Genomic DNA, 25,946 nt, shown 5'->3' with positions numbered 1-25,946 from the left:
CCGGGATCCCTAAATGGGACAATTCTGCCCGTGACGTCAGCGCCCTGCCGTCTCCACAGAAACTTTTGTCCCATTGGCCAATCAGAGAGCTTGGAAGGGGCCGGGGAAGGAGGGTGGGAGGAGAGGGGAGTGGGAGGGGTGGGGGTGAGGGGAGAGGCGAGAGGTTTAGTGTGTGGAGCTGCTTGCGCTCCGCCCGGGCTGTCAGTCCCGGCTCCAGCCGCCGCGAGACCTTCCCGGAGACGCGCGCACACACAGCGCACCCCCTGCACACCGCACACCCTCGCTCCCTTGCTCACACACACGCACACTCAGCCTGGCCGAGCAGGAGCCACTGACCATTCTGCAAGTGCCCGGGACCAGCTGCTGCGGCGCAGTGGGTACAAACACTCCGCGTTCCCATTTGGGGCTTTTCGTCTAGGAGACGACGACGAGGGGCGAAGGTGGGCTAGGACACGGGCCCGGCGCTGGGCACGGGTCGGGCCGCCTTTCTGGTAGAGCCGCCTCCCGGGACGGGCGCGGGCCTCCGCAGAGAGTAGAATAAAGAGGAGCGGCCGCAATCGCAGCGCGAGGAGGATGGGAACTCCCCTATTTCCAGCTCTGTGACACACGGATGGAAATTCTGAATGGAGGAACCGCTGATTTCATTTGCTTGAGAAATCGTCCAGAGGAACTCATATTTGGCTACTCTGAGCAGTGGAGGGGGTGTCCATGACGTGGCAGGGGGAAAACAGACACCCGAAACCTCCCGTGTGAACTGTAAACTGTGACCAAGCAAGGGGAAAATGATATATCGCTATATTTTAATTTCACGCAAAAGGTTTTAGGCATCTGTATCATAAACTTACTTCTATGCCTTCTACCCAGTTCAGCAGAGACCAGAGGAGTCCTATCTGGGGACCCCATCATTATCCGGGAGACCCGCCGCCAGCGGCCTGCCGTCGTTTACCCACATCCCCTTGGAACGGATATCTCTTTGGGGTACCACATTCTGTCCTACAGAACTATGGCCAAATCTTCGTGACTGCTTTGCTAATTCTGGGACTTAACTCCTGGAACCTACCTACGGGGCTGGAATTTAGCCTAAATGCATCTGAAGAAATGACATTTTAAGCCGATTTTAAAAATATCTTTAGAAATTTCCTGTGTAGCAGGATTGGATAGGTTTAACATGACAGGTAAGAACTTTCTCTCGTTCTAGTCTCTGAACGCCCCACGCAGGGAAAGCCGAAGCGGAACAGGACCCTGGAGGAAGAAGAGCCCGGGGACCCTGGTGCCCTTCGGGCTCTCAGGCGCTCGGCCTGGCAGCTGCTTTCCAAAGAGGCGCAGCCCTCGCTCCCGGACCGCGGGGCCAGAGGCTGGGGAAGCTTCTGGGGCTCGCGGGGAGGCAGCGCGGCGCTTCACCTACCTGGCCCATACACGGCCGGCCCGAGCGAGGCATCGAGGAACCACCTCAGGTCAGTACTGTGATTTTAATAAACCAAGGAATGGGATTTTAATTATTCAAAACCCAGCTCCTCTGGGCCAGATGCTGTTAGGATGGTCCTACTCCCACAATATTAAAGAGACTCATCACTAAGAGGACGAGAAAAGCGTCCAAGACATCGGTCGCAATTACGAATGAAGCAGAGACTTGGTAGCACAGGGCATTGATCGCTGGTGCCCAGCCGGACCCTCCTCCCCTTCTCCCCACCCCCACCCGAGGCAGGCTTTGGCAGTGGCCGGGACCTCGCGTCCCTACATCGTGGCAGGGGCTGCATTTTTCATGAGTCCGGGGTGAACAGGTGCGAAGTGCGCTGGGAGCATCCGGCCGCGAGCGGGGAACATGGAGAGCGAGCGCGACATGTACCGCCAGTTCCAGGACTGGTGCCTCAGGACTTACGGGGACTCAGGCAAGACCAAGACGGTGACCCGTAAAAAATACGAGCGGATCGTCCAGCTCCTCAACGGCTGCGAGTCGAGCTCCACGGACAACGCCAAATTTAAATTCTGGGTCAAATCGAAGGGTTTCCAGCTGGGCCAGCCCGACGAGGTCCGCGGGGGCAGCGGCGGCGCCAAGCAAGTGCTCTACGTGCCGGTCAAGACCACGGTGAGTGATTCTCCTTCCTGTGTTATTTTCTGCCCGTGCAGCCTGGCGGGGAGGGGAGAGAAGGGAGGGGAAGATAGGGGGGACCGTGAGCTACCGTTGGCTCTTGTGCCCCCCCCCTTCTCAACCCCCTCCCCAAGTCTTCCCCACTAGCATGAGCCAGGCGCATTTCCCCCAACGTGGAGTCTTTGTGGTTCTTTATTTTAAAGCGGCAGCGCACCTCCAGAGAGCGCTGCCCTCCTTGCCTCCAGTCTCCGGGACCCGCTGCTGGAGCTGCCATCCTCGGATCTGGCGGCGTCTGGCGTCTTCGGGCTGGGCCATTGTCCCATGTCGTTCGCTGGGCGCCTGGCGCGTGTCCCGCCTTCGCCACCGCGCATAAAGGCCAGCCGCACGCTCTGATAAAAGACAATTCTGATCGATAGTTTACAGTGTCTCCTTATTGGCACAAAGCCTGAACGTGGCTCTAGTCGTTGGTATGGGGTTTTCCCCTGGACTCAATCAGGTTTTATTGTTAGACCGCCGCCTGGGAGACACCGGGCGGTCCGATCGCCTTGATCACTCCGGAGATCTTGCCAGGACTCTAGATTGTAGATAAGGTCCTGAAGATTCCTCCTCCCGCCACCCCACCCCCCCAACTCCATCCCTTCCTCACTTTCTCTTTTCATAAATAAAGCTGAAGCTACAAGACGAACAACAAAGAGAGATGGGTTTGGGTGCAATCAAGTGGTGTATGTATTGGTTCCTCATTCTAGGATGGCTCTAGTCTCATGGCCACAAAGCTCTAAGCCGAGGCGCTGCAAGGTGCTGGCATTGAGAGCTCAGTATATCTCAGCCTCACTAGGCAGAAGCCTGTGAGGTTGGGGAGCAGCAGCAGCGTCTATTTTCTTTTTAAGGAGATGGGAAATGTGAGCTACAAGTACAATTGCAGATCAGATCCATAAGACCTTTCTTCATCATGCTAGGTGGGTAATCTTCTGGAGTAAGGGTGGGGGAGGGTATCCTGTACATTTTTGCCTCGCTTTGGGGTTTCTTGAGCATTTGCGCCTTTTCCTCCCTCTCTTACTGGCAACTGTTTCCCGTGCAGTATTCCTGGAGGATGCTAGAAACGAGATGCCTTGAAGGCTATTCTTCTATCTCAAAAGGAGGTATATTAAATTGGAAATACGTGCATGAAAAATTTTTCAAGGATTATTTGGAGGACTTTTATGTTTGGCAAGCAGCTTATGGTTTTCTGAGATTAATTAGGGATAGTTGAAGAAAGTATATTTCTTTTGAAATTTATATGAAAAATGGGAAATGGAATAAAGGTGAAATGGAAACACACATAAAAGTTTTTTTTTTTTTTTGTAAAAAATGTGCTATTGTTGGAAAGCTTCAAGGAGATAGATCTATAAATGCAGCTTTCTCCTTTAACATGTGGCATGGCTAAAGACAATGGTGAAATTGCTTTACCAAATAATGAGTAGATGAGAATGGATTAGAACTGAGGTTTATTTACATCTGCATGAGCCAGAAATCTGTCATAGAGAATGAAGTGCTTCCATTCATTTGTACTGGGAGTAAAGGTTAACATCCTGATTTTTAAAAATAACTTACTGTTAGACAAAGTAAATTAAAATTCAAAACATAAATATATTTTCCTTTAGGCAATGTTGGGCTAATTGATGAAAAAAATAATAATTTGAGATAAATTTACCTAAATATTATTTAATAGGATTGTATATGGTTGGTTTTGTTTTTTTTTTTAACTGCTTGCTAGAGAGTTTGTTTTTCATTTTTTATGTTACACTCAGGTGCCTCTGCTTACTTGTCAGCTTCACCTGTGTATTGGTCCAGTGACTTTAAACTTGCATGGATTTGGTTGCACCCACTGTATGTGTAAACAGGTGTGTCTTTTAAAAACATCAATTAAAAATTCTAACATGATTCTAGAGGCACTAAGATCAACATGGATGCCAGTAATTCAAACCAGCATTCATATGCTCAGATACTACATTTTCATTCAAAAATTAATGCGGAGTTGTTCAAGAACTGCTGCGAATATATCTACAGTAGAGTAATAACTCCAGGGTTAATAATAAAGTAACACGTGCTTCTTGTTTCAGTAGAGATTTTATGTAGTTACGCGAGAAAATGTAATCCTTCAGCTGATGCTCTTGAATAATGGTTTACCATGGAGTAGTTAAGAGCTCTGATCTTCATTCACGCCTGTTTTGAAACGTTGAAGAGGTTTTTAATTCATGAACTCTCCTATTGCTCTTTGTGAGATTTTTATGCTGCTCCCGACATAGAATTACAGGCTCCTCCTTCTCTGAGAGACAGCCAATCATCATTTCAGTGAGTTAAAAAATAAATAAAAGGTTCCCTTTTATTCTGTTTCCCTACATCTCAAAATATTTCTTCCTTAAAAGTGTGGTGATTTCTCTTTATGACAGCAATAGTGCAGTCACCAGAAAAACAATAAACATATATATTTTACTTCAAAGACATAGCAATTGACATTAAGTACTGTGTTTGAATGGTGTTTTCAAGTGGACTAAGAATCATTCTAGCTTTTTGAGGTTTGAACATTCATGGCTGGCTTTGCTGTCACTGAGAGAGATTTGTGCCTGGTGTTGCAGTAACCACTACTGCTGATAATTAGACATCATTACTACTGTGAAAAGGGAAGGAGAGAAGGGAAGGGGACAGGCAGGGGCTAATTAACTCCTTGTGTTTAATCAAAGAAAGGGAGACGAATAGCAACTGGGAGGTCGAACCAGAACAGAGTATCCATACCACACAGACTCAGTTGAAACAGGACTATCTTTCAGTCTGAAAAAAAGCTTGATTCTACGTCTTGTTTTTCAAAAAGAATAGATGTAGCTTTGCAAATACTTTTTCCCCTGAGGTTTAAACGTAACTGATGATAAAAATCAAGCAGGTGACAACTGACTTAAAAATATTGGAGAAGATAAATATACCCTTTAATATTTATCCTGACCATGCCTAAAACTGAGGGAACATATCTGTCACTGTTTAGATTACTGTGTGGCTGAGGAGATACTATTTGGTCACCAGGCAACACCATCCTGCAACTCAGCCATTTGAGGTCTGGAGTGGGACTGTGTGTGTGTGTGTGTGCGTGCATGCGTGTGTGCATGTGAGAGTGTGTACACACGCATGTGGTTTATTGAGCATCATTGAGTCTAAGCTTTTTTCTATACTATCACTATTATTTTTATATGTTCTTTCATTAAAGGTGTCAGAAATTTAGAAACGTAGAATCAGGAATGTTACAACAGTTATGAAAAAGATGTTTAATCAGTGACCATTTTAAATTAGGATTATTACTATGGTCACTCTATAGTGACTTGAATCTTTGATAGTTCTAGTTTCATTTGTTTTTAGCAGCTTTGCATCCTGTTTGACATTCTGACATTCTGTTTTCTGGAAACAATTAGTTGAAACATCACACTGAAAATTTAACTATTCAAGCCACATTGTACCACTTGATATTATGGAAGGTAAACTTAGAGAGTTACAAGATAATTCATTACAGCTCTCTGTTAGCGATATGATTAATGCATAATTGTGCATTTTTAAAAGTCTGCTGCACTGTATAAAACATTAGGAATTTTGGTAAACTCACATTTTGGTTTATTTTGCAGTCTTAAGGAAACAGGATAATGAATAGCCAAACTATAAAATCCGATAATGTGGGCAATGCTTTTCTTGCCTATACTTGTAGCAACAGTCATGTTGGTCTAATTTTTACCATTCATGTGTATTTTTTCCTTTTATTTATTTCACTAGAAAACATAAAATGAATTTTTCATCCAGAAAAGAAAATGCATTATCTTTAGTTGTGTCCTTTAAAAATGATGATTTATTCAGCTCTGCAATCTGTAGTCTCAGATTTCATATTGTTCTTGCTGTGTATACTACTAATTGATTATTGTACCGTGATTAGAATGAATATTCATGGATTGGTTCATAAACAGTTACTGTGTTTTTTTTTTAGTTCTTTACTATGGTTTTGGTTATTTTTTTATGTCAATCAGGGTGAAAGAAATAATTCCTCATAACGAGTCCGCATGTTTTCATCTGGCCTAACTCCATGCCTGGGGCACAGGTCAATTATATTAGACCCTGATCTGGAAATGTGCCGCGGAAATTCTAGAAAACAAAGCTGAGGGACATGCCAGCTGTATAGGATGATACTTTGTAACTCTGACCCAGAAACAAATTGTTTTAGTAGTCATTAAGATATAAGCCCATTTTGGCATATCTCTTAATACTTCCACAGTGGGAGTTGCTATTGATAAGTGATGCATTTTTTCTTCATTTAAGGGATTTGGGGACCCTCTGTACCATTGGTCTTCAGGGGTCAAAGGGATCCCAAGTATGATCCTCAACATTGTGGCTTATTAACTGACTTTAGTGGTTCCTTGTCAGTTGTGAGGAATCAATTCATGGCAAGTCTCTAGCACAGAGCCTTTGTAAGGAACAGTGGGTACTTTACTAGAGGCCAATTGGCGGTGAGTATTAAGGAACAGAGGTCGTACAGAGACGACCCCCCAACCCTGAATTTTAGGAGGAAATCAGACCCTCTGTAAGTATATGAAGACTATCTCACTCTTATTGCCCAAGATGACAATCCATGACTTTTCCATTGCTTCTTTTTGTCTTGTTCATACCTACAGCAGAGGTGAGGGGCGAGACTCAGCAATATATATGTATTCCCTCTGTAAACCTCCTGAGCCAGCTCAGTCTGCTTGTCAAGGTTTTAACTCTAGGCTTTCTGCAAAGGATCAAGGAAAGATGAGGAAGGAAATGTGGGGATGTGGCACGAGAACTTCCAGAAGCTTCCATCTCCACATCAAGATCATAAAGACCTTTCGCCAATGGCATAGTGTATTTGCCAAGACTTTGTATATCGAACTGGGAAGAGTAAACTGAAATCTAATGTGTTTTAGGTTACATTTATTTTCATAGTCTCGGCAGAACAGGATAAACTTCACAGACAGCATAGTTGGCAGGAAATGTGGCATGGGGGCAGGGTATAGATTTTAGAGCAAGATTTGAATCCTGGATTTGACATTTACTGGAGCTGTGAGTTAGGGGAAGTTTCTTAACTAAAGACACAGTTTCTTCTTTGTAAACGTATGTAATATTACTTCCCTAATTAGTTTTAGATAAGAATTAATAATCATTCATACTCATAAGCATGTAGCATATATAGCATATGCCTGGCACATATAAATGCTAAAAATTGAAGCTATTAACAAAGACAAAAATGATGCAATTATAATTATTTATAATGAACTCAAAATCATACTGTAGCAAGTAGTTGAAATGCAGGATTCATACATTTGTATATATATCCTCATATTTCTTCTACCTGCTCCATAGAAAATAGAAATGATTTAGAAAATAAAGATGATTTTTTCTTAAAAGTGGTGCATTCTCATTATTTCAAAAATCTGAGTGAAAAGGGAAAAAAAACAGCTAAAAAATTTATGCTAAATCTCCTGCCCAGATGTAACTACCATTAGCTAATTATGAGCACCAGTACAGATGTCCCTCTAAACATGTATCCCAAAAGAAGATTAGATATAATGATTGATAGTCATACTGTATATGGACCAGCAGAAATAATTTTCTGAAACTAGGATGATAATTATGTGCCAATTTAAATAGGAATAATAAAAGATAATATTAACAAAATAAAAGAAAAAGAAATACACAAAATTCAAAAATTGCTTAGATACAGACTTCTTCACAGAGGTATTTAGTCCTGAAATTAATAGAAAAATTAAGAAAAACATTGAGAGTGAAGTACATTTATTTTTTTCAGCTACAAATTTCAATTTTATACCATATAATTCACTTTCCCCAAGGCTACATATGGAGGAAATACGTCTTCACTTCTCACCTGCTTGCTATCTCCCTGTTTATATTAGATTATATTTATTATATTAGAATTGTTATATATGTTATTGTATTATATCAATTATATTGCACAATTGCTTTTACTGTCAAGGTTTTTTGTATTTATGTTATAGTATGTACTTTGCTTATTGCAATTATTTTTCCTTTGTTGTATTTGTGTGGTGATCATCTACTCTTTTACCGGGTTTTCTTCTAAATTCTTTGATTTGATTCATTCGTTGATTAGCTATAATTCCTGACCATCTTTTTTTTTATTCCTCTAAAGAAGCGTTTATGTGTAGTATTCTTTGAGTTTTATATGCAATTGAAAACACTTGTCCTTTGCCTTTATACCTCAAGGACAAATAGCTAGGTGTAATTTCTTTGACTCTTTCTACCAGAACATTGTGCGTATTGTGTTTAGCTCTGTGAAAATTCTAACACAAACATGTTTTTCTAAATTTCATGGATTGTTTATGTATGTATCCTTGAAATAAATAATTTCACTAAGATACATTTTGAATTCTTTTTCTCACTCTTTCTTTTTCCTGAGTGATGGTACTTAGGTCTGTGGCTTCAGTTGTGTTTCTGTTCTGGGGACTTAATGCACATCTTCTGAGGTTCACATCTGTGTTTTGCGTTTTCTACTAGATGTGTCCATCAGGATATCCTAAAGCATCTGAAACTGAACATACCAGATATGAATTTTTCTTCTCTCCATTCCTCCATCTTAGGTCCTGTTAGCTGACCTCTTTTTTTTCTTTTTTAATTAAAAAAATTTCTTTCTCTACAGATGGCAACACAATTTGCTCACCTATCCAAGCCAAAAATCTGGGTGACATGCTTGATTTCTTCCTTTTCTTCCCTCCTTATAGTCATTACGTGACAGAGTCTGTGGATTCAACCAATTTAACATCTCTCAGATGGACCATGTTTTTATCACACCGTACTATACCATACCATACCACATCATACCGTACAATATGCCTGTTACTTGATAATTTGGTATTTTTTCCAAAACCTGTTTTGAAGGAAGAGAGTTGATCTTCAGTAGTTGTATAATGTTTAATATATCACTGGTGCTCAGTATTAATGGAATAAGTGAAAATCACTTCCCAGCCTGATACCACAGATGGGCCCTTCTTATTTACCACCACACAACTAGTTTCATAGCCATATTGGGCACTCTTTTTTTTTTAAATTATATTTATATATTTAACATAGTAAAAAAAAATAACAATTTATCATCTTAACCATTTTTTAAAAAATGGTTTTCTGGTTTAATTTTGTCTGGTAGTGGTTGTTTTTCCTTGATTCTATATATATATTTTTAAATTTTTTGGCTATACCCACAGCATGTGGAGGTTCCTGGGCCAGGGATCAAACCTGCACCACAGCAGCAACCTGAGCCACAGATTCTTAAACCACTGAGCCACCAGGCAGGTCCTCTCTTACCCATTTTTATGTGTATAGTGCAATAGTAGTAAGTATATGTACATTGTTGGGTAATGGATCTCCAGAACTTTTTGCAAAACTGAAACTCTAAACCCCAGAAACCACAATTCCCCTTTTTCCCTCCCCCTTAGCCTCTGGTAAACACCATTCTACTTTGTTTCTGTGAATCTGAGTACTTCTGATACCTCATATAAGTGGAATTACACTGTTTGTCTTTTTGTGGTTATCTTATTTAGCATAATGTCCTCAAGATTCATCGACGCTATAGCATCTGACAGGGTTTCCTTCCTTGTAAAGGCTGAGTAATACGCCATTGTATATATTTACCACATTTTGTTTATGCATCTGTCAGTGGACATTGCGTTGCTTTCACCTTTGGTTATTGCAAATAGTGCTGCTCTGAACATGGGTGTGTGAAGGGTGTCCTTTCAAGACCCTGCTTTCAATTCTTTTGGGTGTGTAACCTCAAGTAGGATTGCTAGATCACATAGTAGTTCTAGCATAGTAGATTTTTGGGACCTGCTATATTGCATTAACAGTGGCGCCATCTTATGGTCCCACCAATAGCACGTAAGGGTGGGCTCTTTTTTAAGGCTGAGAAACTGGTGACTTTTCTCGTCACTTAGAGCTCTTGAAATAGCATATTTCTTATATTTCTTATTTAATAACAGCAAGTATTGAATGTTAACACAATTAATAGTATTGTATTGATGCTGTACATTTAACAAATTTTTAAAATAAATTTTATTGGACTTAGAAATTTTATAGTTGACTTACAAAGTTGTGTTAGTTTCAGGTGTTCAGTAAAGTGAAGCATTTATACATGTACATATATCCATTCTTTTTCAGATTCTTTTCCCATATTACACTGTACTGAGTAGGTTACCGTGTGCTGTACAGTAGATCCTTGTTACCTATCCCTTTTATTAATGTAGGTTAAGGATTGCACTAGTACCTTAAAATTTCATTTTTAATGTTGACCATAGTCCTATTATGAACACTTTTTATTACATACTTGAGGATTTTGAGATTTCTAAAATCGCATGGCTGCCAAGTATTAGAGTTGGGACAAAAAACTATTTCATTTGGATTCCAGAGTCCTTGCTTAGGTCTCCAAATTCTTTTAAGTACTGCACTCTCGTTATGAGAAATGTAAGGCATTCCCATCATGGCTCGTTGGGAAAGAATCTGACTAGTAACCATGAGATCGCAGGTTCAATCCCTGACTTCACTCAGTGGGTTAAGGATCTGGCGTTGCCATGAGCTGTGGTATAGGTCACAGACATGGCTCAGATCTGGTGTTGCTGTGGCTGTGGCATAGGCCAACAGCTATAGCTCCGTTTTGATTCCTAGTCTGGGACCCTCCATATGCCGTGGTGTGGCCCTAAAATAAAAAAAAGAACAACAACAACAAAAGAAATGTGAATATTCCCCCAATATGTGTATGTTTACACAGATACACTTCTGTATCAATACTTAATGCAACGTATATTTAAAAATAGAAATATGTAGGACTATATTAAATATATATAAACATCAACTTTAATTTGTTTTCTTTGTCTCAGCATTCCCTGGGGTGTGCATGTACCGATTTGGAGACAGTTACTCTAATCCATAGTATAATATTGCCTCATGGTAAACCATTGTGTTTAAGACCTTACAATTCAGGGAGTTCTGTCATGGTGCAGTGGTAATAAACCCGACTAGTATCCATGAGGATGCGGGTTTGATCCCTGGCCTCGCCCAGTGGATTAAGGATCCAGTGTTGCCATGAGTTGTGGTGTAGGTCAGCAGCCACAGCTCCAATTCCACCCCTAGCCTGCGATGGCCGTTGGCCATATGCCATGGCCGTTGCCCTAAAAAAAAAAGAGGAGACTTTACAATTCAGCTAAAATATTACCTCTCTTACAGGGGGGTGCTTCTGTATTTAATCAACACAACATTAAAATGATTTCTTAGCCATACAAATTCATGACATCCATAAAACAATCATACACATTTGGTGTTGGTATGAGGCGAGAGTTTATTTCATCAAAGACAAGTAAGTTAAGGAAATGATACACAGTCAAGGCTAACTGAAGTGTAGGGTACGGTGGAAGATGAAGTGGAAAAGTAGGCTGGGGCAGAATTACGGAAAGCCTCTCCTGCACTGTTAAACAGTTTGGTCTTCATTCTATAGGGAATGACACCTACCAGAATTGAACAGGGATGTTATTGCTTAGGTTTTATAGGTGCAGATGGAGTTCTCTCTGTGGTTTATGCTGCAGAATATAAATCAGATGAATACAGAATAACAGTTAAATAGTACCTTTGACACAACATATTGTTGGAAATACTAGGTTATAAGGAAATATTATAAAGATTTTGAAATCAAATTACCAAGCAGTAAGTCAATATTGAACAGTAACTCAATAGCTTGGTCTTGTGATCGAATCAGGCTGTATACATTTCAGACTTCACTAATTCCAATAAAATATTAAAAACAGGATTCTGTGAAATATAAGAAAGCATAGATTTAAGGGCACTTAAAATGAATAGAGATCAAATCATCTTATATTTTTTTGTTTGTTTTTGGAGTTGCGGAGAAATAATTATTTACTTCTTAGTTGTTACTACTTCCACAACTACAAAGATTTCTCAGAGAAATCATTCCAAAAACCTAGGGGAGATAGCTATATGAAATACTTATTCAAGCACAGACCTTTTCAAGGTTATGTTAATGTTTCAAATATTGCTTAGCACATGGAGTTTCTACTTTACGGCAGTATTCTAAATATTACTCCAAGGTGTTTATTCCTCAGACTTTGATTTTAAGTCCACATTTATGTCTCTGCCAGTAAGGGTCTTCCCTGTGATTCTTCAATTTTTTTATACTGTGTTAGGTAGGATTCTAAGATGATTCCCAAATGATCCTCATACTTTTTTATTCACTTCCCTTTGAGTGTGAGTGGAACCTCGGAAGATGATGAGCTCTCACTCCCGTGAATGTATTATGTTACATGTCACATTGACTTGAAAGGGGGCTCTTTCAAGTGGGTCTGACTTGATCACATGAACCTTTTAAAAGCAGAGAATTTTTCCCCTGTGTTATAACAGAAGGAGAGTTTCAAAGCCTGAGATGGGTCTAGTGCAAGGAAAGTTCTCTGTTGCTAAGATGGAGGGGGCCATGTGCTTCAGAGCTGAGAGCATGCTTTGTTAACAGCTAGCAAAACAGTGGGTACCTAAGTCCTACAACTGCAAGGAAATGAATTCTGCCAACAACCAAAGGAAGCTTGGAAGTGGATCTTTCCCTAGTTGGGTTTCCAAGTGAGGATGCAGCTGGCCAGCACCTTGATTTCAGCTTAATGAGAACCGGAGTAGAAAACCCAGTTAAAATGTACTGGACTTTGGACCCATAGAAACTGTGAGATAATGAGTTTGTGAAGTTTTAAGCCGCCCAATTGTGGTTATATAGCAAAAGAAAATGGATACATAGTTTTTTGGTGTAAATTTCCTGAAAAGCATTTGCTCAGTTAGAACAACTTTTTAAAAAGTGCATTTGACTAAGGCTATTTGTGGTTTAAGATACAGCTGGGAACAATTTAAATGTTATTCTGGCCTAGTGCCTGATGCATTGCCATTTTAATTGTTTTTGATGAGATGGTCCATAATTTAGTAAAATATGTAATTTCTGACAGATCCCTTGAAATATTTAATGATTGATCACATCAGGAATATAGATATTTCTAATAATATATATGCTACTAATGCTACATATACACATACATAATACATATACATTATTTTGATTTTTCTCAATGTTTTTACTTAAATTTTTTTTTTATTTCAGTATATTCCATCTGTCTTCTAAATGGAATGTTAGATGGCTTACTGTTTTAGGTTGGGAGGATGGAGCTGAAGGAATGTACATATCAAATGATTATTATTCACATAATTAATGTATGTTTAAGTATTTTGAGTACTTAGAGAAATAAAAATATATAGATTCCTTATAATTTATTAGAAATAACCATTCTATAATTTTATTTTTAAATAATTATTACATTATAATATTATACATTTTTAAGAAGACCTGCCTAATATTTGGGGAATAGAATATAGAAACTAACAGTAATAAGTATTCTTCTATCTTCTGCTTAAAATATTAGCAGGAACTGGAAATCATTTTTTCCTCTCTATGTTGAGAAGAAAAAAAAAATCTTTATTTTGATATATTTTTCCTTTCTATCTGAGGTTTGTTCAAAGGCTCTTATGTTCCACTCTTCCTAATTTTAATCAAGTATTCATTTGTGGTAGTTATTATCACAGTTACAGATTTTTTCGGAGGTTTGGAGCTGTTAGAAAACTGGAAGGTTGAGGAGGAGATTCAGAATATAATGTCAGGATGTTGGAAACTTCATTTTGGTAATAAGAAGGAATAGCTTGCCTTACTCCCTTGCAGCAGAGACCGGGCGTTTCTGTTGTTAGTGGTAATTTTCCTTTTTAAAAGTTATAATGTGTTTTCAGAAAATATTACTTGAATATTTTGGTCTTATCATTATGTATAAAGATAGCAGTCATTGAGATAAGGTTGGCCAATATTTTTGAAGTTTCTCTTTTTTATTTGGTAGGGTGCCAGGGTGAGGAAGTAAAACGAGAATACTTTTAGGTGGACCTAACTGCAGTTGCCAGATGGTGGTAGGGCTTTAGGGATTTAATCTAGGAACATGGAGCAAGGCTAATTGGCACACATAAGGATCTGATGTCTAGCTTGGTCATAATAACATCATATTCTAACCAATTGACCTAATTAGGTGGGATTTTCAAATCAAGACTAGTTAGTATTTTGCTTGAAAATATAATAAAAGATCTCTTAATAGGGTTTCATTACCTAATCAATTCACCACATTGTTTTGGTGAATCCTTTAGTTTGGTCCATTCTCTCTTCTCAGGGTGTAGACAGACTCATTAATAGCCATCTATTCTGTAGTTACTTGCACTCTGGTGTGCATAACATTGGGTTGTAGGCATGTTATTAGTTATGTTTTGTCCTACATTCTTTTTTGTGAGTTTCAATTATTATCATTATATGATATATGATTTAAATACTTCATAAACTGGTGAAATTAGTGCATGAACTTAAATTCAGTGCTTTAGAAAGTCTTGAAGTAAATGTGAATTGCTAAAATATACAATTAGGAAAAATGAAGTTGAAATAAGAAAACTTAGGTTTCTGCATAGCCTCGATTACTAGTTTGCAAGTAGTAGTTTCTCATTCTGATTTGAAGTAACTGAAACTAGAAGTCATAGGCAATATATTATTGAGGGCTTACATACTTGGAATGTCAGTAAGTAGGCCCTTACTTAAGGAATAGACCTTTATCACAGGAATTTAGCAAGTAATTCTATGTTAGCATGTATTAAATGACAATTTGATATTAACGTGTGTATGGATTACCTTCTCTCCCCTCCAACTTTAACTATTTTGTTTAAATATACTGAACAGCTTCAAAAGGGATACCAAGAGCTTTATGCACTAATATAGAAAGTTATAATAAGTGATGTTTGGTTAGCCATGGAAATATGAGTTAAAAATACACATATAGGCAGCGCTGATAAAATAATATACAGTCCTTAATGACAAAAGACTTGGTGCTTCCCAAAGGTATGTCCCTATTATGGAAGAAAATGTTTCCATCCAGATGAGCCAGATGCTATAACTTAATTATGTGGTGTTATTAGGCCCTCTTTAAACCCACGTCTAACAAGCCACCTTTTGATTACCTGGGATCCTACATGACTTGACTAAAGAGAGAATGTGCTGGTCAAACTGTTGCCAATATTCAGAATATTTGTTAAATTTTTCAGTATAAATTAAGTAATTTTAAGGGTTTTTTTTTTTCTTCTTTTCTCTTTTATGGCCACACCACAACATATGGAACTTCCCAGGCTAGGAGTTGAATCAGAGCTGCAGCTGCAAGCCTATACCACAGCCACAGCAACACCAGATCCAAGCTGCATTTGTGACCTATGCCACAGCTTGGAGCAATGCTGTATCCTTAACCCACTGAGTGAGGCCAGGGATCGAATGCCTACATCTTCATGGACACCATGGTGGGTTCTTAACCCCCTGAGCCAGAATGGGAAATCCCAAGTAATTTTGATTTTTATACTATAATGCCTTAAGAGTTTTGATGGAATTCACAATGTCTATGTCTAATCAGCTTATGTCTAATCAACTGATGAGATCTCCAAAATAGCTGTTGAGAAGGGAAGGGGAAATGGGTATTAGGGAGGCAAACAAAAGGGGGTCCATTATCCAACTCATTTAGAATTCTTCCTTCAGTGCAGTCATTCTAGTTTCCAGTTCCCTTAACATCCTGGTTGCTCTCTTCTGATTAAATTATTTTCTAAAATATGGTACTTGGCTTACTCTATAGGGTTGTGATACTAGTTTTATTTAACTTTGAATTGTGCTTTTTTCATTTAAAATTATTAAGATCTTCTCAATAGTCTTTTTTTTCCCCTTTTTTTTAAAAATAAATTTTATTGGAGTATAGGTGTCTTATGACGTGTTAATTTCAGGTGTACAGCAAAGTGAACCACCCATACATATACATATATAACCATTCTTTTTCAGATTCTTTGCCCATGTGGGCCATCGCAGATTATTGAACAGCTTTTCCTGAGCTGTGTAGTAGGTCCTTGTTACTGATCAGTTTTGTGTTACTATACATAGTCGACGTGATGATTATTTTTATGGCTTTACAAATACCTAATCAAGTATATCTACCATAACTTTCTTTTTTAAAACATTTTATTTTACTTTTGCCCATTTCTATTTTACTTTATTCTTTATTAAGTTATATTAGTTTCCAGTGTACAGCAAAGTGATTCAATTATGCGTTCTTTTTCACATTCTTTTCCATTATATATTATTATGAGATATTGAATATAGTTTTCTGTGTTATGCAGTAGGTCCTTGTTGTTAGCATCATTTTCTATCTAATTTACCATTTCCGTATGACATATTTTATTTTACTGTTTTAAGTTCCCTTTCCCACTTAATTGCGATAATTATCTTTTCATTTAAACAATATGTTTATGTGTCTTAGAATTGATTGAAGGACTTTACATCAATCTTCTTAGGTTTCAGAAGCTTTGTAAGCCTTATTCTTGTATTCTAGCCCTGAGATCTTGTTAAAATGGAGATTCTGGGTCGGGAGAGGGCTCATGATTCTATGTTTCTAAAAAAAAATAAATAAAACCCTGTCATATGGGCTTCCAGTGCTGGCCAGAATGGTGTAAGGTATGGACTATTTCTTCCACTGATCACACTAAAAACTTGAGAGAGAATACAAAACACAACTATCTGAGAACTCTGAAAAATGACAGTAAAAGGCAGAATAGGGATGGATATCAACTGCAAGCACAACAATACAAGGGATGAGTTTCTTGTTTTGCTTTTGTTTTTGTTTTTCCCTCCTTTATCTCCTAGATTTAATTGAAGGGTGGTCTCAGTCACCGAGCTTCACTGCTACTGTGTAGTGGCAGTGCTGGCAGAGAGGGACCTAAAATTCTGATTGGAATACCTTTCTTATTGGTCAGAGGGACAGGGGGAAATGGCCCCTGTGGTCTAATGAGTGTATGCGAAATCCCATTATACTCTCTCTCTTATTTTCTTGAAGATGGTTGCAGTCTTCTGAAATTGTGCAAAGTGCAGAAGGCTAAAACGCTGAGAGGAACTGAGATTTTCAGGCTAGCAGAATCAGAAAAAAAGGATGTTGAATGAGGGAAATACCAGACAGGAGATTCCCTAAATCTTTTTGTGAACTGAATTCATTGTCAAACTGTGAATGTGAAGAGCATATGCAAAGTACCACAGCTAAGTCTTTGAGAACTGGAGAATGGTATAGACTACTGCACAAGGCCCAAGTTAACTCCTGGACTGCCTGTATGCAGGGTAGACCCAAAGAAGCACAGTAAAATTTAAAAACTTAACTGACAATGGGATTATTGGTGAGAAGTCAGGTTGTGCTTATGGTCTGAATCTAGCAGGGTTTATTGCATGCTGTAAACATATAGCACTTTCCAGAGGATTTTAATAGACTATAGAGTCTCACAACATAATATTAAAAATGTTTAGGATACCACCTAAAATTATTTCACATATAACAATGATGAAAATTGGAGAGAAAAAATAAATGCCAACTCTGAGTTGAGTCAGATGCTGGAATTAGGAGAACTTTAAAACAGCATGATAATGTGAGAAAAAAGAATGTGTACATGTATGTGTAACCTGGTCACCATGCTGTATAGTAGAAAAGAAAAAAATGTATTGGGGAAATAGCAATTGATTACAATAAAAAAACAAAATAAAACAGCTATTATAACCATTGCTCTATGTAGAAAATGCAAATACTTTTGAAATGAAGAGAAGAGGCATTCTCAGTAGAGGAAAAGGAACTATAGTTCTTTTTAAAAAAGGAATAAAATGTGAAGATTTGAACTGAAAAATACATTAAGTGATAAAAATTTACTGAGTAGGCTCAAGAGTAGAATGGAGATGCCAGATGAAAGAGTCAGTAAGTTTAAAGATAGATCAATAGAAATTATCGTGTCTTAGAAATAGGGTGGAAAAGATTGGAAAAAAAAAAAAAAACCTCAGGGATATGTGGGACAGTATTAAAAATATATAACATTTTGACACTGAAATCATAGAAGAAAGAAAGAAAGGAATTGGTATAGAAGAAAAATGGTTGGACTGGTTTACCACTGTGGCTCAGTGGGTTAATAAACCCAACTGCAGAGTTCCCTGTCATGGCTCAGCAGAAAGGAATCTGACTAGTATCCATGAGGTTGCAGGTTCGACCCCTGGCCTTGCTCAGTGGGTGAAGGATCTGGCCTGGTTGTGAGCAGTGGTGTAGGTCACAGATGCGGCTCAGATCTGGCATTGCTGTGGCTATGGTATAGGCCAGTGGCTACAGCTCCAGTTCTACTCTAGCCTGGAAACTTCCATATGCCATGGGTGGGACACTAAAAAAAAAAAAAAAAAAGTATATATATATATATATATATATATATATATATATATATATATATGGTGTTCCTTTCATGGCACAGTGGAAACAAATCTGACTAGGAACCATGAGGTTTCGGGTTCAATCCCTGGCCTCGCTCAGTGGTTACGGCCAGCATTGCCGTAAGCTGTGGTGTAGGTCACAGAGGTGGCTCGGATCTAGTGTTGCTGTGGCGTAGGCTGGCAGCTACAGCTCTGATTAGACCCCTAGCCTGGGAACCTCCATATGCCATGGGTGTGGCCCTCAAAAGACAAAAAAAAAAAAAGAAAAAAAATCTGCCTGCAAGAGTTCCTGCTGTGGTGCAATGGGATTGGTGGCATCTCTGTAGCACTGGGGTGCAAGTTCAATGCCTGGCCTGGCACAGCGGTTTAAGGATCTGGTTTTGCCACAACTGTGGTGTAGGTCGAAACTGTGGCTCAAATCTGATTCCTGGCCTGGGAATGCCATATGCCACTGGTGGCCCCCCAGAAATCCAACTGCAGTGGCTTGGTTCACTGTGGAGGCACGGGTTCAATCCCTAGCCTAGTGGTGTGTTAAATGATTCCGTGTTGCTCCAGCTGTGGCATATATGTTGCAGCCATGGCTCAGATTCAGTCCTTGACCTGAGAACTTCTGTATGCCAAGGGTATGGCCATTAAAAAAAAAAAATAGGAAGAAAGAAAGGATAGAAAAGAAAAATAGTTGGAAAAATAATGGCTGAAGTTTCCCAAATTTGGTGACAGATCAGTTCAAGATGCTTGGTGTAACTCAAACAATCTCAAAAAATATTATAAAACACATCATAATGAATGTATTGAAAGAAAGCTATCTTGAAAGCAGCCTAAAATAAAACAACACAATATATGTAGTTAAATAATAATTTAAATAATAGACTTCTCATCAGAAAAGATGGTACACTTTAAAAAAATTTTTGAAATAGTGGTATATCCATTAAAATATCCCTCAGGGAGGAAGGTGATATAAAGACATTTTCAAATGAAGAAAAATTATGAATCATTTTCCATCTGTTCTAAAATAAATGCTAAAAGGGAGTTCCTGTGGTGGCTTGGCAGTAATGAACCCAACTAGTATCCACGAGGACTCGGGTTCAATCCCTGGCCTTGCTCTGTGAGTTAAGGATCTGGTGTTGCTGTGAGCTGTGGTGTAAGTCGCAGCTGTGGCTCAGATCCTGTGTTGCTGTGGCTGTGGTGTAGGCTGGCAGCTACAGTTCCAATCTGACCCCTAGCCTGGGAACTTCCATATGCAGCAGGTGCAGCCCCCCAAAAAATAAAATAAAATAAAATAAAATCTAAAGGAAGTTCTTCAGAATGAAGAGAAATGATACAAGAAGGAAATTTGGAACTTCAGTAATAAAGGAGGAACAGAAATTATAAATAGACTTTTTTTTTTTTTTTTTTTTTTAGGAGTTCCCGTCATGGTTCAGCAGTTAGCAAACCTGTCTAGCATCCATGAGGATGTGGATTTGATCCCTGGCCTTGCTCAGTGGATTAAGGATCCAGCATTGCTGTGAGCTATGCTGTAGGTCTCAGACGCAGCTCGGATCCCACATTGCTGTGACTCTGGCATAGGCTGGTGACCACAGCTCTGATTGGACCCCTAGCCTGGGAACCTCCATATGCTGCCAGTGTAGCCCTAAAAAGACAAAAAGACCAAAAAAAAAAGTTATAAATAGACTATTTTTCATCTTTTATATTCTTTAAAATATATGACTCAAAAGCAAAATTTATAGCATTATCTGGTGGTGTTTTAAAATCTACATGTGATACATATAACTGTATGTAATATATAAAGGATATTCTCTGACCACAAAGGTTTAAATTACAAATCAATAGAAGAAAGTCATCTGTTAGCTCCCCAAGTATTTAAAGATTAAACAATATACTCTTAAGTAATCTGTGGGTGGAAGAGGAAATCCTAAAGAAAATTAGACAATATTTTGAGCAGAATGAAAGTGGTAGTGTAGCATATCAAAATTTATGGAAGCAAGGCTTTGAGGAAACTTAGTGGTGGTATACACTTACATCACAAAAAATGAAATGTCTCAAATCAATAATCTAAACTTCCACCCAAGGAACTAGATAAAGAAGAGCAAATGAAACCCAATGGAAACTTAATTTTAGTTAATTCCTGTTAATTTCAGTAAGTCTGTAGTAGCCCTTTGCCCAGGGTTCTAAGGAATAAGGATGGTTTACATAGTGTCACAGCCCTGGTTATCTGCTGACAGCACTAGTATCTGCTGAGATGTGCATTTCTCCATTCATTTGCTCCCATTATGTAGATTGGTAATGTGGTGCATCTTGCTTCTGAGTAGAGGAGATGTGCAAAGACTCAGATCTTTTGTTATTTTTCTTGCCATCGTGGGATAAATTCACCTACTCTTCTGTGGGAGCCTAGAGACTGTCTCACACTAATATGCACTGGCATTCAGCTACCTCTGTTCTATTGCTCACAAACTACGTTAGATGCAGAAAAAAAATTGAAAATATGCCACCTACCCGTTATATTTGGGGTTGCAGGAATTCCCAAAACCATCTGGGTTTAGCTTCCTGGAACTCGTTAGAGTTAGGTTTTAGTGAGGCTCAGAGAGCAGGGCTACTTCTCAGGAACTCATGAATATGAAAGTTATATTTCCTTCCTTCCACATCTGTCTTCACCCAGTGAGAGAATTGTCATTTCACAGGAAGTATGAAAACTGTTCATTACTTCATCAACATTTATTCAGGTCTCTGTCTTATGGTACAAACATTATGGGATGAAGCTCCAGGTTTTAGGTTGCTAAAGCTCCAAAACTCAGGCTCTTGCAAGTCCAAGTAAACTTTTGAAACTTAAAATCCAAGAGTTGAACATTTTTAAACCATGTATGTCATCCTCATAACCTTTCCCCAAAGCAGTATTATGGAATGCCCTAACAACCTGGTTGTCCTGGGGAAGGGACTAAGACACACATAGAAATGCAAATGAAAGACAGCAGTTAACACTTCAAAGTTCTCCCAACACCTGTGAAAAAGGGGGAGAGTGAATGATAGCTATTTCACATGGTTATTGTGATGATTGAATGAGTCAATACATATGATTCATGTGTCAGTTTCTGACAAGTGTGAATTTAAATGTTAATTCTTCCCCTTTTTCTTATCATTATCTCTTCCTTTTCTCAATAAGTACAACACTGAAGTAGCATCTATGTCTGTAATGTCTTAAAATTTATTAAATTATGTGAAAAAACTCAGAAAAATATGTTGAAGAGAAGCTTAGGACTCTAGAATAGAACATAAATGGCCAAGGGAGAGATAGAGACTGATTTTTTTCCTTTACCTATCTTTGTCTTACCCATCACCCAAGACAAAGACAGATTTTGACCAAAATACATTTAAAAAGTCTCCTCAGGCAAACCAATGATTACTTTGAAATAAAGTACCTATATTTAAATGTGAAAAACACAAGATTAGGGAACCATAGACTATTGAGATAAAAAGGGATAATATGACAAATATTATAAAGAGTTTTATTATAAAGAACATCTTTATAAAGGGACCAGTGTGTTAAAAACGCTTATTGCAGGCCACAAGAACTAATCACTGGGTGGTATTATTTGTGGTAAAAGGTCTAGAACTCATGGTCAAGAGGTACAGATTCTCTTACTGCAGAGATCCTGGGAGAGATTTCATGTATGCTGTTGTGGAGCAATAGAGTGTCATATGTATGTAGGATATGTTTTTTGCATGCACAGATTTAGGTTTTGTTGAGAACAACTTTAGAAGCATACAGCGTTTTTGTTGACTCAGAACTATTGTACAAGGTGATATCAAATGAGATGGGATGTAATGAGAAGAGGGATATCCTGCCGGTGCTGCCTTATTAGCTCTTGAAACATTGTGTTTGTTCAGTTTTCAAACAAGTTTATTTTTCCACTCCTTCAAAAAAAGGGGCTAAGTTAGGTACTCAGGGGATGATGTGGCAAAGTCCTGATGTCATAAAGGGAGGGACCAAGGCTCCTATTTTCATGTTTGCCATTTTTAATATAGCTTTCAGCCTCACTTGCTGGAGTGGCTTTAGTTTTTGTAGACATGCTGCTTTCCAGGCAGAAAGTTGTGTGTGTGTGTGTGTGTGTGTGTGTGTGTCAGAGATAGAGAAAGGATAGAGAGATTGTTTTAGCTCTCTAATCACCACTTTTAAATTGAAGTTTTATTTTTAATTTTTATTGAAGTATAGTTGCTTTACAATGTTGTGCCAATTTCAGCTGTACAGAAAAAATGACCCAGTCATACATGTATATACATTATTTTTTAATATTATTTTCCATCATGGTCTATCAAGGAGATTGGATATATTTCCCTGTGCTACATGTGGGATCTTCTTACGTATCCATTCTAAATGTAAGAGTTTGCATCTGCTAACCCCAAATCTCCTGTGCGTTCCACTTCCTCCCCTTTCTACCCTGGCAACCACAAGTCTGTTCTCGATGAGTGTCTTTTGTTTTATAAATAGGTTCATTTGTGCCATATTTTAGATTCCCATATAAGTTATATCATATGGTTTCTGTCTTGCTCTTTCTGCAGAGAAATCATATCGTATCTCTTGGTATGATAATCTCTAGTTGCACCCATGTTGCTGAGAATCACATTATTTCGTTCTTTTTTATGGCTAATATTCCATCGTATGTATGTACCAATCCCACACTATGTTGATTACTGTAGTTTTGTAGTATTAGCTCAAGTCTGGAAGAATTATGCCTTCTGCCATGCCTCTTCTCCCCCCCACCCCCGCCCCCCACTTCAGGATTTCTTCAGCAATCCTTGGAATTTTATGGTTCCATATAAATTTTTGGTGGTTTGTTCTAATTCTGTGAAAAATGCCCTGAGTAATTTGATAGGGATTGCATTAAATCTGTAGATTGCTTTGGGTAGTATAGCCATCTTAACAATATTAATTATTCCAATCCAGGAGCATGAGATATCTTTCCATTTCTTTGAATCCTCTTTAATTTCCTTGATTAATGTTTTATAGTTTTCAGCAAAAAAGTCTTTCATCTCCTTGGTCAAGTTTATTCCTAGGTATTCTTTTTGTGTGTGATTTTAAAATTTATTTGTTTTTTATATTCCTTTTCTAATATTTTGTTGTTAGTATACAGAAATACAACCAGTTTCTCAATGTTATTCTTGTATCCTATTTTGCTGAATTTTTTTTTTAATCATTTTGAGTAGTTTTTGTGTGGAGTCCTTAGGGTTTTCTATATAAAGTACCATGACATCTGCATATGGTGACAAATTTACCTCTTCTCTTCCAATTTGGATATCTTTTCTTCCTTCCCTTCCTCCTTCCTTTCTTTTTTTGTATGATTGCCATGGCTAGGACTTCCATTACTATGTTGAATGAAAGTGGTGAGAGTGGGCATCCTGATCTTGTTCCAGATTTTCTCAGGAAGGCTTTCAACTTTCCTCTGTTCAGTCTTATATTGGCTGTGGGTTTGTGATAAATGGCTTTTATTATGTTAAGGTATGTTCCCTCTTTACCCACATTGGTAAGAGTTTTTATCCTGAATGGATTCTGGACTTTGTCAAATGCTTTTTCGTATCATTGAGATAATCATGTGGTTTTTTACTTTTCTTTTGTTAATGTGTATGATGTTGATTGATTTGAGTATGTTGAACCATCCTCATGAACTTGGGATGAATTGCACTTGGTTGTGGTGTATGATTTTCTTTTTAGATGTTGTTGGCTAAAATTTTGTTGTGAATTTTTGCATCTATATTCATCAAAGATATTGGCCTATGATTTTCTTTTTCAGTAGTATCTTTGCTTTTGGTATTAGAGTGATGGTGGCTTCAGAGAATGTCTTTGGTAATGTTATTTTTTCTTCAATCTGTTGGAAGAGTTTAAGAAAAATCAGTATAATTTATTCTTTGTATGTTTGGTAGAATTCACCTGTGAAGCCATCTGGTCCTGGACTTTTGTTTGTAGAGTATTTTTAAAATTATATATTCAGTTTTATTTATAGTGATCCATCTGTTCAAATTATTTCCTCTTGATTCAGTTTTGGTGGACTCTATGTCTCTAGAAAGTTGTTCATTTCTTCTAAGTTGTCAAATTTGTTGGCATGTAGTTGTTTATAGTATACTCTTATCTGCTTCTGCAGTATCTGTTGAGATTTCTCCTTTTGCATTTCTTATTTTGTTTATTTGATTTTTCTTTCTTCTTGGTAAGTCTGGCCAGAAGTTTGTCAATTTTTGTTTACCCTTTCAAAGAACCAATGCTTGGATTTATTGATTTTTTTCTATTTTTTTTTAATCTCTATTTTGTTGATTTCCTCTCTTTATGATTTCCTTCTTTCTGCTGGCTTTAGGTTTTGTTTGTTCTTTTTCTAGTTCTTTTAGGTGGTAGATTAGGTTGTTAATTTGAGATTTTTCTTGTTTTTTGAGGTAGGCCTTATCACTGTGAACTTTCCTCTAAGAACTGCTTTTGTAACATCCCGTAGTTGTGTTTTAGTTGTTGTTTGTCTCAAGGTATTTTTTAACATCCTTTTTGATTTCCTTTTTGACCCATTGGGTTTTTTTGGTAGCATGTTGTTTAGTCTTCATGTAGTCAGTTTTTTTCCTGGTTGATTCCTAATTTCATGCCATTATGGTCAGCAAAGATGCTTGAAATAGTTTCTGTACTCAAATTTGTTGAGGTTAGTTTTGTGCCCTTGTATGTAGTCAATCCTGGAGACTGTTCCATATGCACTTGAAAAGACTAATATTCTGATTTTTTGGATGTGAGGTCTTAAAATACCAATTAAGTCTAACTTTTCTATCGTGACATTTAGGATCTCTGTTGCCTTATTGATATTCTGTCTATAAGATTTGTCCATTGATGTCAGTGGGGTGCTAAATACTCCTACTGTTAGTGTGTTCTCATCAATTTCTCCCTTTATGTCTATTAGTATTTGTTTTATGTATTTGGTTGCTCCTATATTAGGGGCATATATATTGATGAGTGTGATGTCCTCTTCTTGAATTGATCCTCTCATTATTAAATAGAGTCCTTCTTTATCTTACTATGGCCTTTGTTTTAAAATCTCTTTTTTCTGATATGAATATTGTGACTTCCACTTTCTTGTAATTTCCATTTACAAGAAATATCTTTTTCCATCCCTTCACTTTCAGTCTGTGTGTATTCTTTTCTTTAAAGTGGGTCTCTTGTTGGCAGCATATTGTAGGCTCTTGTTTTTTTATTCAGTCTGCCACTTTGAATCTTTTGATTAGAGCATCCAGTCTATTGACATTTAAGTTAATTATTGATAAATATGTATTTATTGATATTTTAAACTTTGTTTTCCAGTTGATTCTGTTTCTCCTTTGTTCCTTTCTTTTTCTTTTTGTGGTTCGATGATTTCCTTTTATTTTATGCTTGTGTTCTTCTTTTTAATTTGTGAGTGTATTGTTCTTCTTTTTAATTTG

The 25,946-nt window shown here is 38.0% G+C and overlaps 1 protein-coding gene across 12 annotated transcripts in view; it reads left to right on the top strand.

The window, feature by feature from the left end:
• Positions 1–25,946, top strand: part of NOL4 (nucleolar protein 4) — a 701,612-nt gene that overhangs the window by 246,054 nt on the left and 429,612 nt on the right. For 5 of the 12 annotated variants that reach the window (XM_021096224.2, XM_084964465.1, XM_084964463.1 and 2 more), the window contains exon 1: positions 2,904–3,045. The exons of 1 other annotated variant lie outside the window; for it this stretch is intronic. Coding sequence is in view for 2 of the 11 variants with exons in the window: in XM_021096222.2 (XP_020951881.1) it covers positions 1,823–2,086 (264 nt within the window). In the remaining 9 variants the exon portion in view is untranslated. Of the gene's footprint in view, positions 1–146; positions 2,087–2,903; positions 3,046–3,165; positions 3,229–25,946 lie in introns of those variants that run through there. 6 more of the 12 variants (XM_021096222.2, XM_021096221.2, XM_084964464.1 and 3 more) reach the window with 2 other exon arrangements.

The sequence above is a fragment of the Sus scrofa genome, chromosome 6 (assembly GCF_054392235.1).
Source record: "Sus scrofa isolate SSC_HxYL_T2T_F1_AM1 chromosome 6, Sscrofa_HxYL_maternal_Yorkshire_Landrace_v2.0, whole genome shotgun sequence".
NCBI classification, from domain to species: domain Eukaryota; kingdom Metazoa; phylum Chordata; class Mammalia; order Artiodactyla; family Suidae; genus Sus; species Sus scrofa.
This window is presented reverse-complemented; position numbering and strand designations above follow the sequence as displayed.